Below are 16,489 nucleotides of genomic sequence, written 5' to 3' on the forward strand. Positions count from 1 at the left end.
CAGCCCGTATTCCACTCACTTTGTTCTCCGCCTTTGTCCTAATCCACACCAGCAGGTGGAGCCGCAGTTAAAGTTTCCGAGTCCATTCCGGGAGCGGGAGCCCATCTTGCTCGCCGCCGAGGCCCTCGCTGGAGGAGGAGGGTCAGAGCTCGGGTGCAGCCAATCGCGGGCAACGCTGCTAGTTATCAGAGCAGAATGGGCTGTAGTTTAGTGAAATAGGAAAGCAGCAAAACACTGTGGAGTGTTCCCGTGTAAATAAAAAGAGGAAAAAAAAGTTTCTCAAGTCGCCGCTGCACGACGTCGGGCAGGCGCCGGGGCGGGGGTCTGCGCTCTCCCGAGCGGCCGCGCGCTGGACTTTATTGTGCCACAACAAGCCCCCGTTCCCATTGTTTGTGTTTTTTTCAAAATATGGCAAAGGTTCAGGTGAACAATGTAGTGGTGCTGGATAACCCTTCTCCTTTCTACAACCCGTTCCAGTTCGAGATCACCTTCGAGTGCATCGAGGACCTGTCTGAAGGTGAGTCGGTCGCCCGCCCGCCGCCGGGCTGTCAGTTGCGGGCTGCAGACGTTGAAAGTTTCCCGGGCCCGGCCTCGCGCGGGCGGCCGGTGCTCGGCGCCGGACGGGCGGCGGGCTCGGCTCTGCGGAGGGAAACTTGAAGTTGATGTACGACGGCCGCCGAGGCGCGCGCGGCGTTCGGCCGCAGCCGGGGCGCCTGCCGTGGCTCAACTTGCGAGGAACTTGTTCGAGCGGAGGTAGCCATGTTGTCAGCTTTGTCTGGCGGGCGGGCGGTTCGCGAGACCCGCACTCGAGCCCGCGGCGCCGGCCGGGGGTCGCGCCGGACTGGCCCCGCGCCGAGAATGGCCTCCGCGGCCCGGGCACAGAGGTTGGGAAGGGAGAGGCATGTGTGTGGTCGCGCCGGCGAGTTAGCAGCGGAGCCATCTTACCAAGAGTAGAGAATTGGGCCACCGACCCCGGCGTCACGACGCCTCCTCTCCGCGCCGCGGGTGACGAACACGGCGCCCCGCCTGCCCACCTTCTGCCCCCGAGCGAGAGGCAAATCCATTTTTAGAGCTTATGCTGGAGTTGCCTTACTCTCTGGGGTGGTCGTGCCCGGCCGCTCCGGGGAGGAGAGCGAGGCTGTCCTCGCGCTGATTTCTGGCTCCTTGGACCAACCAGCGGGGGAGGCGGGCGCAGGCTCGGCCCCTCCGCGCCGCGGGCCGGGCGCCGGCGCTCCCCGGGGACGGCGGGTGCTCCCCCGCGGCACTCCCCAGCCGGCGCCCGGGATGCTCCGGGCGCCCGGGGATGCTGGCGCGCAGGCTCGCCCGGACTGGCGTGGACTCCTGTTCGGTAAGGACGGAAACCTCTCCTCTCTCTCAGGAAGAGACCTATTGCTAAGCTAAAAAGTTACATTTAACCCAAGAGCAGAAATAAGTAAAACGCTGAAATAATTTCCAGGAGTTAATCACTGGCTTCTTAGTGGTCCGAGAGACTTTTCTTCAAGAACGTGTTGAAATCTAATTAAAATAACTCCACATCCAAACACCCTGAGCATAAAACAACCAATGTGGATTAAGAAATAAAAGGTAATGTCCTGATAGCAATGCAAAAATTTTTACAATTTTTTCTAAGTTCGTTTTAAGGTCTCCAAAGATAGTTTTATTATGTGCAGTAATAAATTTAGAAAGCTAAAACTTGCCAAGGTTTTCATCTTTGCTCTTAGATTTTATTAAAATAATCCAGTGCTTCCCTTTCAAAATTTGAGAAAAAATTTAATTTCATTAATGCTAATTTTACAGTTAAATAGGGGACATACTTATTTGAACTTACAAGTATATTTAACAAAGATGCATTTAAAATTATGCTAACCATGGTATACAAAGCATTTCATTTAAAAAGTTTTTAATCTCCACAAAATGTATTTTATGTAGGGTGTTTTCAAATTATAAAAGCAATACATGCTCATTGGAATAAACTTTTTAAAAGCTGTACATACATATAGAAAGTAACAGTTCTCTGTACTCAAATGCCTTCCACCATCTCCTGTAATTATAATTAACACTTTAATCTTTGCTCATCCAATAAGTATTAATGCATACATAAAGCATATGTGCATATATTATATGTAGGTCACATTTGAAAGGCAATTCATTTATTAAACTAATTTCTAATAGGCCACTGATAATAAAATTAAAGGGGATTTTTTTTATTACACTGAAGCCATTTGATTACTTTCCCAGAGTACTACTATAATCATTTCAGCATATCAGGCCAATTTTTCATACCCAACAGTAAGTTTTCCTTTTTATTGCCAGTTGCATATAAAAATGGGCAAACGCAAAAGAAACCATTGATCAGTCCATTCCGATGTACTATATGTTTTAAGCTTTAGAAGTTCTTCAAATGTAAGTATTTCCCAAGGGAGACTTTCCATTTTAAGAGCCAGTTTTAGGACAAGGATGATAGATGACTCAGGATGTTACAAGGCTTTGACATTGGATGGTTGAAACCCACCATTCATGGAAGCAGAATTATATTCCATTTTTAACTGGCATCTATTCAGAACTCGACTGAATCACGTCAGAGTTTTTATGATACTAGTATCAACAATACATTTACTTCCACTTGTACTCCTCTTTCTAGGGCACTTATACTGGTTATTTAGCATTTTTCCAAAGAGTTTAAGCTGAGTCATACTGAAGCTGCAAAGGAATCTTTCAAAAAGGTGCCATGCTTGTGTACTCCACCTAGAGGCTATGTGGATTAAGGAAATTGAGTTTATTTAGCAAAAGCTTCTTACAAGTTCCATACTTTTATATTACAATTCTTTACAGAATATTAAGAGAAATTTTCACTTCCTAATTTTGTCTTAAGTCCCAAGCCAGAGGTTGGCCACCATTTTTCATACTTAAACTTGATAAGAGACTCAGGATGTGTTTGATCTGATGGTTCCCAAGCTTGTACAAGTTTTGATTGACCTTCCTGCTAATCTTATGCCCTCTGTAGACTGCTGATTCTTTGTTTCTCTAACAGAATGGAGCCATTTTTTTTTTAAGTTGGTCAATATCAATAATTATAAGCTACTGTCAGTTGAACCCTTACAATGTACCAGAATTGAGCGTGGTATTTCATGCTTTTAAACTTCAGGCCTGTTCTAATTCCCAAAGATTACATACTTTACACTAACCACAGATCTTCCCAAGTAGGGTAATTAGTTTAAAATTCCCTTGGTGACTTCCCTCACTCCTAACCATAACTGTGGATACTTGGAGACTGGGGTTACCACGATTAAATGAAACAATTAGTTAACTTTTTAAATAAATGAATAAACTCCAACAGATAACCTGTGCATCTGATTCTGTCCCTTCTCCTCCTCTGAATACAGGGGACAGAGGAATGAAAGCAGAGTTTATAGGAATAAAACTGATGCTCATTTATAAATAAGTTACTGAGCATTTTAAACTCAGTAGCTACAGCAAGGATTCCATTAGCATAAAAATTAAGGTACAGGTGTTCACTGAGTTACAGCCCGTGCTCCTTAAGGGCAGATTATCTTTCCACAGCCTCTCTCTTCACCCATCTTCCCCCCCGCCTCTACACACACACAATTAAGTTCCTTAATTCCACTATTCGAGAGCCAGAAACAGAAGAATTCTCTTCCTCGTTTAGGTTTTGGAAAGAGCCCAGGCTTTGGAGTTGCAGAAACATAACTTGGGTTCTGATTCTTCGGTTTGCTAGCTGTGTGAATTTGGGTAGATTACTTAGCCTCCTGGGGCCTCAGCTTTTTTGTTTGCATAATATAATTAAATCTGTATGATAAAGCTGCTGAGATTTAAATAACAGGTGTGAAGTTGGCAAGACCAATGCCCAGCACATAGTAGGTATTTTATAACTCCTGACTATGTTCCTATGCCAGACCACAAATGCCTTATACCAGTTAGGAGGCCAAGAGCACTATATGTATTGGTACAAATGCACAAAATATGAAAACTGCATGTAACAATTACCAGACTTACCCTCACTTGGCTAGTTTTAGTAGGTTTTCCACTCCTGTCTTGTTTCTCCTCTTAGCTTTGGGTTTCCTATGTCATTGATACCTATCTAGTAGATATCTCAGACTTGTCCAAAACTAATTCCTGGTTGTTTTCATCCCCTGCCTCTTGCAAAAAAGGTGACGCTTGCTGCCTTTATCCTCAAGATTCATCCAGAGTGTGACTGCTTCTCATCCTCATGGCTACATGTGGTCAGAGCTACCATCAGTTCTTGCCTCAGTTGTTAAAATATCCACCTGTTTCTTCCCTCACCGTCTTACAGTCCATACTGAACACAGGATCCAAAATGATCCTTCTAAAATGAAAGCTGGATCATGTTACCCTTCCAATCAGAACCCTCCCAGTGGGTTCCATTGCCACTCAGTATAAAAGTCAGAAGTCTTTAATGATGGCCTTTAAAACTTTGCATAATCTGGCCATGCCCCTAACTGACCCAATCTAATGGTCAGTTATTTCCCCCTTTATTCAGTTTGCACCAGCCCTGGCCTCCTTGCTTTTTCTTGAGCAAGCTAAGCATGCTCCTACTTCCAGATACTTGCTATTCCTTCTAACTAGATATTCATATTGCTTCTTTCCTCTTTTAATCTTCATCAACAAATAAAAGATCTCATGAGATGTCAGATGCAGGGACACCTTGCATCTGGAAATGTGCTAGAAGATGGAAATGTAAGTGGTCTAGGACAGAGCCATGAAATACATAACAGGTCCTCAGAAAATGACTGCTGACTTAGAGAATAAAACTAAAGGAGCTTTTCTTTTCCATAAATTGCAGTTTATCATACAGTATGAATAAGTAGTACCTATACTATTTCTCTTGTCTATTTAGGGAACACAAATACACAATCACACAAAAATGGCAATACCATGGCAGCACTAAGTAGATTCTCAATGCGTGACCTAGAAACACCCCTCTGGGAGTGCTGCCGTAGCCTCGGTGTAGTGAATCCAAGAGGCAGGCCATACAGTGCTAAGCACCATAGGAGCACCAGAAGGTCTCAGAGGTGATTTGCAGTTGTCTTCCTCCCCCTACTATAAGAGGAGGTGGCTCCTTTGAAAGAGCAGTTGTTTTACTTACCTCTGGGTTCTTGTAGCAGAGCGTTCTATAAAAGGTACTCAATAAAAGCTGAATTATATTTAACAATTGTATAGAATGTCTTGAGTTGCACTTTAATGTATCTTATTCCTCCTCATGCCTGTTCCCACCACCTATACTCCTGTATCAAGTGGTTATAAGGATCCTTGGTTTCCTCACCTATGACATGAAGAGGTGCCATGAAGAAAAGTTACCCGACTACAAATAATTTGACAGTTGATGAGGTGAAGCCTCTTAAACTTCTGAGCCACAAGGGAAGTTTGCTAATAATGATTTTCCCCACTTTGGAGCTCTTTGATAATTTGGATCTGTGCAATGTAATATGGGGTAGCCCTTCCAAAGTGTGCTTAGTGTTAGTAGCTTGTTAAAAGATGACATATATAAAAAAGGGGAGGGATTCCATAGGCCGAACAAATGGCAAATGCTGGATTTATGTTACTGGTGTTCTTTACTGAAGAAGTCTCAGAACACTTACTCTGCCAGTGTGCTTTATGAATCCTCAAGACAAGGTTGTAGCATTTCCCAAGTTTTTGGCCATGTTGTTTTGTTTGTGAGGAGCCCTGCCCAGCGACTAGTGTTTCACAAAAGAACATTTTGAGAAACTCTGGTAAGGAATATAAGAATTTAATAAGGAGCAATTCAGTGTCTTTCTGGATTTTCTGCCATGAGAAGCCAATTTTAGCAGCCAATAAATGGCTTAAGTGGACATTAAAAGGGTCTTTGATATTTGTAATTACTGAATATGAAATAATGTTTTGGTTTTTAACCCTAGACTTGGAATGGAAAATTATCTATGTGGGCTCTGCAGAAAGTGAAGAATACGACCAAGTTTTAGACTCTGTTTTAGTGGGCCCTGTTCCCGCAGGAAGGCATATGTTTGTATTTCAGGTAAGATGATTATTGGTAAATATGTATGCCAAATATGTTTCTAAACTATTATCTCATGGTTCTTATCCATTTCCTCTTGGGTTAAGTCACTCTGCTTCTGCTGTATTCACTTTTTATCTGCTTCTGTTGTGTGCTGTGAGATGTTAACGTGAGGTTTACTCCAGAGTTTGCACAGCACACGGTAAAGCTTCCAGTGTCATGGCACACATGGTAGTGAATTTGGGGCTCTTCCTGTGAATAGTCCTACAGTATCAGACTTTCAGGGTGACTGTCAAGCAGCCCAATACAGGGATTCAGTGCATACTACTAACTGACTTAGTTAATTATATGCATCTTCAGTTTATGGTCTCGTCCATTAGGAGTAATGATCACGAAAATAACAGCTTTATTTCAGCATAATCAGTAATTGAGCTAGGTTAATAAGTATGCTGCTAGATAGAGATCTACTGCATAAACTTGAATTGTTGGACTTAAGGTCCAGTGGTTTACTAAAGCATCTAATCTACACATAGAGGATTACTGTTACAAATCTACTGCCCTGTTTATTATTTGTTAGAGGAAATTCTAATACAAATTATGTTCCTCAGATATCACTGACAGTATTTGGGTCTGTGCCAAGGTTTTAGACACTGTCTTCTGTATTTAAAGTGTTACTTCTTTCAATCCATGTTAAATTGTTGTATAAAGCTGTTCAGTCACTTCTCAATTATCCATGCTTATTAGAGGGAGATATTTATAAGTAGCCCAAAGAGTAGCCACAGGTTTAAAAAAACAACAAAAAACTATTAATTTTGTTACAAGTATTTCTATACAACAGAGTCCCCATTAGTTAAGTAGAACCTACTGAAAAGACTTCATCCAGAAAGAAAATTAACTCTTCCTATCCCTGCTCTCCCGTTTTTTCTCATTTCACGGATGGGACCAATTTAAATGAATACTGTTGGTCAGCTAATCCCATCAGATATGGGCCAAGAGTTATAAACATATGGTATGTTTAAAGTTGCTACCCATCGTCCCTTCTCCTGAACACAGATTTCAGAATCTTGGTCTCCTAGCCTTAGTGCTTTTTATTAAAAACCAACAAATAATTTCCTATGTTTCAACAAATGGTTAAGAAAAGCTCAAATATATTCAAATCTACTCATTAAAAGTGCTGTTGATCTGAATTATGTGAGTGTATAACCTTGGTGAAAGATGTGGGTACCAGAGAATGTGTAGAGGGAAGCACTGCACTTATAGACCTGCTTCAGATCCTGGCTCTGTTGCTTATTAGACACGTGTGACTTTAGACAGGCTCCCTAGCCTCCCTTAGTCACACTAGTCGTCTATAAAATATGGATAATATCCTACCTCATCAGAATGTTATGAGGATTAAATGAGGAATAAAGCAGTTAAGTGCTATCATTGACAAATAGCGCCCTACTTCTATTAGAACTAAATTTTTATTAAGTTCTTGAAATTGTTACATAAAAGAAGCAGTATTTGCTTTGACCAACAAGCTTGGAAAACCCATACTACACTGATGATAATTCATGATGTGGCAAGAAACATGGATTGACATGTAGCGAGATACCTATGCTACTGTAAAACCTGCAAATGAATCCCTTGGCTTTGAAACAAACCCTTAAATGTCTTTTCTGTGTGTTTACGTTGTTAAGAACACTCTAAAGTTTTTGGCTTAGAGTGAATAATTTATTCAAAAATATTTCCGTCTAGTGATTTTCCAGTAGTTTTACCTTGGTATAACTGTTTGTGTTGCCAAGAAGGACAGAGAATGCACCACGCGATTTAAATCAGATGGTCAGCCTGTACATCTTACAAAATTCACCATTATCCACAAAGAGACTAAAATACAGTTTTTGTTTTGTACTTTAAACAAATTGCCATGAATAAATATGCTAGGCAAAGACTAACAGGAAGATGTCCACAGACATCTGCCTAGTACTGCTGGTTGAAGTTAAAAATCTCTACCTATCACTTCATCCTAAGTGATCTGAGAGACCTGTGGATTTTTCTACTTGAATGTGAATTTGCTCAAGTTGAATCCTTTGGCAAACAAATTTTAAAAAACAAACATGGCTAGAACCAATCTACTGAGGGGATGGGAAGCACTATGGGGGGGAAGATCTCCATAGCAGTACTGAACTACCTCTGTTTCCCATTCTCCACTCATTTCCAGGACATTAGAATCTCTTTGGGTAACCTGGAAATAACCTGACCCCTTTGCGGGGAGAGAGGTGTACAGGATCTATAAGACAAATAACATATTCTCAGGACAGGCCCTCCGTCCCCCTGCTGATCTCTTTCCAATTGGTCAAATTACTTCATGTCAGGAATTGAGTTACAAATGAATTTCAAAATACTAAATATATACTCTGTGCCCAGAGCTGTGCCAGACATGAGATTATACAAATGAACTGGGTAGAACTTTTGCCCAGGAAAAAGCTTAGAATCCCAGGGAAGACTGAAGAGTAAACATACTTAGATTATTGGACATAGATTAGTAGAGGATGTGTGTCAAGTAATTTTAAGTGCAAAAATGGAGTATTATTCTACCTTCTGAATCAGAAAGGGGTTCACTGGGGTCACCTGGGTGACTCAGTTGGTTAAGTGTCTGCCTCGATCTCAGCTCAGGTCTTGATCTCAGGATTTTGAGTTCAAGCCCCGTGTTGGGCTCTACACTGGACATGGAGCCTACTTAAGAAAGGGCTTCACTAAGGATACATTTCATGAAATTTAGAAAGATAAATTTTTTAGGGTGTTAGGGAAGAATCTTGCAGACCAAGAGAATAGTATATGCAAGGCACAGAGGCATGAAAGATTACCGCTGCATTTTAAAGAATTCTGTCTAATCCTAGAACAAAAGTAAGAGGTGTAGCATTAAAGGGAGTGTGAATGGTTGAAGACAAATTGTGAAGGGGCTTATTAATGAAAGAACAGATTTTTATTTCAGAGATGGGAGTAATCTGGAGTTCTTAAAGCTGGTTAAGGAATAGGAATGGATCTTTGCCTAGCTAATGCTGGCAGTAGCGCAAATAGCAAGTGAGCTGGGGGATTCCAGTTAGAAAGTTTCAGCAGTATTCCAGGTAAGAGATGAAGACACGATCTGAGTCTTCAGAGATGAGAAATGTTGGCACTGGCTGGATATGGGAGTTAGGGAAGAGGGTATGGAAATTTTTAGCTTAGGTCGATGTTTTGGACTAGATACATACTCTGCCTTTCTGTCATCTGCATGTAGTAGGTACACAATAAGCATTAGTCTCTGATGATAATGGCCTGATTGAGAATGTCAGCCAGGGGTGTTCCCAAGCCATGGCACCGGCTGAAGTGTTCACCCAGGCCCAGGGATGTTCTTTAGTGTCCTGGCAAGAGTAAGCTAATCTGCTGGGATGAGCTTCATCCATTCACCACTCAGAATGGCTGCCTCAGGTCACACTCAGATGCCTCACTGTCACTGCCCATCAGCCCATGACTCCTTCCAACTAGTCTCCTTACTGCCTCTCACACTGCCATGGACAGGACCCTAGCCTTTGCTCAGGCTGTTAGCCTTCTCTAGCTCGCTTGCTTCACCTTCAGCATTCCTCAAGATTCAGTGGCCTGATTCAAAACAGCATCATTAAGTATATCTTCTTAAAGCCAATCTTTTACCTTCATTGTATTTCCATAGTATGTGTGGTTTAAGTAGTACACTATATTTTAGTGCCTATCAAAGTCATTCACAATAAATGATTAATATTTTTGAAAATCTGCTGTAGAGCTATTTCTATTCCATTAGAGTACTATTAGAATATCTGTGCAGAGTGGGAGATTGGGTGTGAGAATGTGTCCCGAGTATAAGAAAGAAACTAGTATAGTAAATATTTGCTGCCAACAGGCTGTGTGGAGATCATTGAATATTTACTAATTTAGGTTTGGAAATTATGAGTGGAATCAATTAGACTATTGGCTTAATCCCTCATGAACTACCACACAGTCTGGCTAGATTTATCTTCCTATAAAAGTATGAAGTTTTCAGGTGCCCAGAATAATTAGGTATACTGTGGAAAAATAATCGAACTATATTTTCTGACTATAAGTCAGTCTCAAAAATGAGCATTTGCCTTCCCAGTATGATTTCCAAGTTTTTGTTGCTCTGCCCTTAACTGAGGGTGCTCAAGGTAACCAAAACTCCAGTCTTGCTTGCAGTTAACAGCCTTTTGTGATGTGTTTCTTTTCTTTTTAAATTATTCTAGGCTGATGCACCTAATCCAGGACTCATTCCAGATGCAGATGCAGTAGGTGTAACAGTTGTGCTAATTACATGCACCTATCGAGGTCAAGAATTTATTAGAGTTGGCTATTATGTAAATAATGAATATACCGAGACAGAACTAAGAGAAAATCCGCCAGTAAAACCAGACTTTTCTAAGGTAATGTTCTGACTATTCCTTTTTCATTACTTTTACTCTACTTTTTTTTTAAGTAGATGCCATTGTATAGTATATTATGAAAATAGCTTGGAGACAAAATAAATTTGAGGTCCTTGTGCAAACTGGGCAAACTAACCATTCCATTCCCATCCTTGACCTCAGACCCTACCTCCTGATGAATCATTAGTAATTAATGTTGGTCAGGCACCTTCAGAGTTTCTGATGGTTTAGAAAGTTGAAAGTGCCTCCTGTAAGAAACAGATAGTTGTTTACAACTTTCTCTATGGCATTTCCCATACATCATATGTATTAAAGATTAAACCAAAGGTCTTAAGTATTTCTGGTTATAGAAAACAGCTTCTGAGTGAGAAGCTGAAACTTTTGCTTCAGAAATACAGATTCTCAGAAATACTTACTATTTTATGATTTTTCATTGGAACCTGTAACAGCTTAATAACTGGTGACTTATGTGAGACTGAACACAACACTCCATCTGCCCGATCATGCAAGAAAAATTACATGGGGAGTAGAATGGAATGTTCTTTCTGATAGGCTGGAATATTTAATCCTGGTATGGGACCTTCCCATGACTCAATGTATTAGTTACCTATATGGCACCTTGTATAGCAAAAAACAAACAAACAAAAAACTAGAATACTATTTCTGAGAATGAAACATAATGATTAAAAGATAGGAAACCACTAATAATGAGAGGTTATACTTGGGGAAATTTTTATTTTCTTTGAAAATATTACTGAAGAGACATCATATCAATCTAAAAAGCAAGCATGCTAGTTCGATAAAGCAGCCTGTGAAGAATTCACCCTCAAAAAAGAAGAGATTCTCTCCCTTTTAGGAAACAGAAGCATAGAGGTGTTATTTTGTTGGTTAGTAAATGATCTGGATGAATTCCCTCAGATTCTCCATATCCTTTCCATTATGCTAAAATAATTTTTCTGCTGTAGCCCTAGTCCTTGTGTATTAGTTATGTTTAAGTTGCTTTACTTAATTTTATGCCTTTGTAAATGAAGAACCATTTTATTAAGCTATTTGTATATGGTATCTAACTTTCTTAAAGCTGTCTATTTATATATTTCCTTCTTCCTTTAGCTTCAAAGGAACATTTTGGCATCTAATCCCAGAGTTACAAGATTCCACATTAATTGGGAAGATAACACAGAAAAGCTGGAAGATGCAGAGAGCAGTAATCCAAATCTACAATCACTTCTTTCAACAGATGCATTACCTTCAGCATCAAAGGGATGGTCCACATCAGAAAACTCACTAAATGTCATGTTAGAATCCCATATGGACTGCATGTGACCACCTGCCATCCCTTTAGTACAAATTAAGCTATAAAAACACACAGAACTATTTCCCTGAAATTCCGTAAGTACATAGTCAAGACACAATGTGAAGAATTTGTTTAAAAACATCCTGTAGAAAGTTTATAAGAAAACCAGTATTTGAGCAAATTGTGGAATATAAATACAACTATTTTTAAGTAATTTTTTTCTCTAATGTGTTATTTTGTTTTGAAACTAATCTGATTAAAATATATTATTTTCTTCTCCTCTATATGTAATTAAAGCACTTATAAAGAAAAATATAAATCATTAGACCAGGTTGTAAAGCTGTCTTAGCCTTTTGGACAATAATCTTTGGACCACTATTTTACTGGCCTTCAGAAGAACAAACTTCCGACTTCAACTAAAATGTTTCTTCCTGTGATAAATAGTTTGGTTTAATGTGAGGGGCAAATTTCCATTCTTTTTTGTCATGTCCTTAAAGAAAGGATTTGAAGTCAACTATATGCTACCACAAACGTTAGGACCTAATTTTCTAGGCCACCTGATTTTCTAGGCCACCATATTAGTATGGCTACTATTACATGGAATGTTAGCCAACATTGTTTGGTTTCTAAGATAACAAATGTGGTTGTTTAACTTAAGGTCCTTTGGCTATGGTTTTTGTTTCATAACAGTTTAGGACATCAGAATACTCCTTGAATCATAATATATCATTTTTACCCAGTGAATTCAACATGTCAAGAGCAGATATAAACTCGTTAAGTTTAAGAATAGGATATTATAATGACTTAGATCTATTCATGAGATTTATAAAAATACTATGACCTTAACTCTTCAAAACTGACTTGGTAGATCATCTGTTGTTGGCAGCATTTATAAAAGAAAAAAAACAAACTGGATTTCAGAAGGTGTATTTAGCTTTATCGTAATAGATAAGTCACTATTTCGGAAATATATGTGGTACTCTTCTCCATATTCCTTGACACTCATGCAGGATAAGATTAGGCATGTTTGTGGTTCACATATTTTAGATAGCCTTTCCAGATAAGTTTTTTAAAAGCAATTTTGGAAAGGAATACATTAACTAAGTGGGCCAAAAGGTTCTTTTTCTTTGATGAGAGCTAGGTCCTTCCTCAAAGTTTCTTATGCTTCATTAAATTAAGTGTAGAACATTCTCATTACTCTTGCTGCTAAGCAAGACATTAGCCATATGATGCAGTTATGCAGTGCCTTTATATCTAAAACTTTTATACTGCACTTTTTAAAGCTTTTATTTTGAGGAAGGGTAAAGGGCATTTGTCTGAATATGGATTCTAAGTTGTATATATTTCCTGTCATTCTAAAGAAGAATTTGTGAAGCAAATTTTGCTAAATATTAAACTTTGAAATTTAATATACCAGATTATTAAAATACCGTCCACTAACTAGTTCATAGATTTTAAAAATAAAATACATCCAACTGTTAAAACTATATGAAGAAAATTTCATTTTTGTTTAATTGCAATTAAAGGAAAATGTTAAAATATTAAAATGAAAATAAAAGTAAAATTTTTCCACAAAGAGCTCAGTGATTAATATAACAAGAACAAGATATATGCTTGTTAGAAATAAAGCATATATAAGCCAAATTGCCAGATAAAGCAATTTACTGCTGAGTTTTTATTCTAATTATAATGATTGATTTGTACTGACACCAAGGGTTAGGTTTTTACATCAGTTTGTAAACAGCTAATTTTCACAAAAGGTTAAGACTTAGTTTTTAAATCATCTCTTACTTAAATTTTTATGATATAAGATTTAGAATTCAACTATTAGGGGCTAAGAAGCTATAGCATGGGGTTTTATTTTCCCCATTTAGCTTCATTTATAGACACTATCTGAATTACAGCTAAATTGTTTGGAACAGTTTTTCTCCTTTTTGATCACAGTAAATGTCATGAAAAGATAAACATGAACCAATTGCTTATGCCACAGAAGAGAGAAGCAAGTAGGCTGGAGGAATGAGGATATCAGTTGAGCTAAGGAAACACTGAGGAAATCTGAGGAGCATGCATGCATTTGTTCATTTATAACCTTAGGCTTCCATGTGGTCTTATCATTTGGTTTTAAGATTTGGGGTTTCTGATTTTACCAAGAAAGTCTATGGCAGGAATTTTCAAAACTTTTTACTGTAATCCCTGATTAAAAAAAAAAAGTATGACCCTGCAACACAAGTATTTATGTTAATTTTCATGAAAATGCACCCATATAGTGCATCTTTATTGTGTGCAGTATATTCTGGTATCTTTTATTGTATTTCATTTTGACCCCCTGAACTGACATTTATCACTCTTAGGGGTTGTGATACACAGTTTGAAGAAAGGCTGGTCTGGCCTTTTGAGTAGATGAGACTTAGCAATAACTTTTCTATCATTCTAAAATTTATATTCCCCATACCTGTCTTTTCTATTTGGATTATGATCTTGGCATTAAAAAAAGAGGGAAAAGTGCTAGTGTAGTGAATCAGCAATCATTCACTTGAAAACTGTCCAAATATTCCAAAATAACTAGTAGCCCATCAGATAGCCTGGACTCATTTCTTGGCCCTCCATAAAATTAACTTAGGAAACATTCCACATAATTACTTGGCAAACACTTTTGTTTTATACAGAACTCTAGAACACTGGGTCATAAGAATTTTTAAATGCACATAAAGTGTTCTTTATATATTCTTGCCTACTACCCTTCCAGTATGCTGAACCTTGTCTACACCTCTCCATTCACAAACCCCTTCTTATCAATGCTTAATGTACTATTCAGCTAAATTTCAAAATCTGAGAGCCCCTTAGAATGGGCCTTTCCTTATGTAGGACCATTAATGCAGCATTTGTTGCTTTGTGAGAAGTTTTATAGTGTAAGTTTCTCATAAGAAATTTCAGCACAGGCTTCCCTTAGTAAGTAGCAAAGAACATTTGTAAAATGGGTGAAACCAAAGGCCTGTTACAGACAGAAGTACAGGAGAAATATTTTCCCAATCAAAACAGTGTAAAAAATACAAAATGGCATCAAGACATGTTTTCTAAAAATTTTCCTAAAGTTACTTTATAATCAAATCCTGACATTCTATCTGCAAAGGCTTTTAAATGTACTTGAAGAATCATCACAATGTATGAATGAAGCTCCACAGTGCAATGAAAATATGCTTTCCACATACTAAGACAAATTTTCTACCTAAGAATTTTCAGTAGGAGCTACTGTTGCCGTGAGATTTATAAGCACAAAAATGCCTCAAGCTCTACACCATCGATTTACTTTGGTAAAGTGAGATTTTTTCCCATTTATCTCAACATTCTGTTTACTAGGTCTTCATAAAATGCCAGATGGTACATGCTTTTTCCACATTAAATAGGATCTTTCAAAACTAAGATGCAAAAAGATATATGGGATAAATTTTAGGAAAATAAGTGAAAGTGGAGCTTTTAATATACTTTCTTAGAGCTACAAAAGTACTACATATTTTCTTCAATTTTTGCCAGTAACTCAAAAATTAGCTTGAAATTTATCCTATGTTAGGTACTTTTTCATCAGAAAAACATTGTGCTAGTATCTGTAGTAAAGTTAAATTAACTGAAATTGTCATGTAAAATACCTGCACTAGTAGATCCAATTCCTGTGGTGAGCACAGAGCGTGGTGTAATCTTTGCTGCATACTTGAGGAATTGAGATTTCCCTGTGCCAGGATCCCCAACCAATAAAAGATGAGATTCACCTAAAAAAGTTAATAAAGTTTTAAATTTCTATGAAGAGACCTATGAATAAGTGTAATTAATCAAGAAGAAAATGGTCTACTTGGAATGCCAACACAATTTATATTCTATGTTTCTGCTATATACTTAAGGTCATTGAAGGACAGACTTAACTAGATATCCTCAGAAAAGTTAACTATCATCATAAATAACAATCTTTAAGTGATTTCTGAATGTGACATTTAAAATCTAAATTAATAAACTTTGTGCTATTTCCAGATGTTCAGGCGTATGTTTAACATTTAAAAACTTTTTGGCTTATGAAGTTTCTGATTTTATTTAATCTATTTTTATTTTATTTTTTTAAAGATTTGTTTTTTTTTTTTTAAAGATTTTATTTATTTATTTGACAGAGACACAGCGAGAGAGGGAAACAAGCAGGGGGGTGGGAGAGGGAGAAGCAGGCTTCCCGCAGAGCAGGGAGCCCGATGCGGGGCTCTATCCCAGACCAGACCTGAGCTGAAAGCAGACACTTAACGACTGAGCAACCCAGGCGCCCCTTTTTTAAAGATTTTGTTTATTTATTTGAGAGAGAGAGCACAAACAGCGAGGGGTAGAGAGAGAGGGAGAAGCAGGCTCTCTGCTGAGCAGGGAACCCAATGCGGGGCTTGATCCCAGGACCCCGGGATCATGACCTGAGCCGAAGGCAGACGCTTAACCGACTCAGCCACCCAGGCACCCCTTAATCTATTTTTAAATACCAAACTACTTGATTAAATCTTTCCATACAAGCCATACAAATATTTTATTCCATTCTTATTCAAGTATTTTTAAGTGTTCAGTGCTTTATAAGTGCTTTATAAGTATCAAATCACTTACGATTGTAATAGTTAAATGAAGGCCTTTTCATTTTATGAAAACTTTAGTAATTTAATGAAATATCTACCTTAAAGTACTTATTTTCAAATGTAACGAATATATGAGTATCTTGTGGTATGTATTATCTCACTGATC

The 16,489-nt window shown here is 38.4% G+C and overlaps 2 protein-coding genes across 11 annotated transcripts in view; one reads left to right on the top strand and one right to left on the bottom strand.

The window, feature by feature from the left end:
• Window positions 1-16,489, bottom strand: part of MCM9 (minichromosome maintenance 9 homologous recombination repair factor) — a 189,028-nt gene that overhangs the window by 154,133 nt on the left and 18,406 nt on the right. For 7 of the 9 annotated variants that reach the window (XR_012378549.1, XM_073893847.1, XM_073893844.1 and 4 more), the window contains exon 7: window positions 15,379-15,498. Coding sequence is in view for 8 of the 9 variants with exons in the window: in XM_073893847.1 (XP_073749948.1) it covers window positions 15,379-15,498 (120 nt within the window). In the remaining variant the exon portion in view is untranslated. Of the gene's footprint in view, window positions 1-1,226; window positions 1,546-8,285; window positions 9,172-15,378; window positions 15,499-16,489 lie in introns of those variants that run through there. The other 2 variants (XM_073893845.1, XM_073893846.1) reach the window with 2 other exon arrangements.
• ASF1A (anti-silencing function 1A histone chaperone) lies at window positions 392-15,533 on the top strand. Of its 2 annotated transcripts, none has more exons than XM_025864896.2 (4): window positions 392-517; window positions 5,916-6,031; window positions 10,264-10,440; window positions 11,551-15,533. In XM_025864896.2, the coding sequence occupies exons 1-4, from the start codon at window positions 409-411 to the stop codon at window positions 11,761-11,763; spliced, it is 615 nt and encodes a 204-aa protein (XP_025720681.1). In that variant the 5' UTR covers window positions 392-408; the 3' UTR covers window positions 11,764-15,533. The 2 variants fall into 2 exon arrangements, with proteins under 2 accessions (XP_025720681.1, XP_073749954.1); XM_073893853.1 differs by lacking the exon at window positions 392-517 and adding an exon at window positions 1,219-1,348.

The sequence above is a fragment of the Callorhinus ursinus genome, unplaced genomic scaffold (genome assembly GCF_003265705.2).
Source record: "Callorhinus ursinus isolate GAN/ISIS: 27379988/994484 unplaced genomic scaffold, GSC_fseal_2.0 scaffold6, whole genome shotgun sequence".
Taxonomy (NCBI): domain Eukaryota; kingdom Metazoa; phylum Chordata; class Mammalia; order Carnivora; family Otariidae; genus Callorhinus; species Callorhinus ursinus.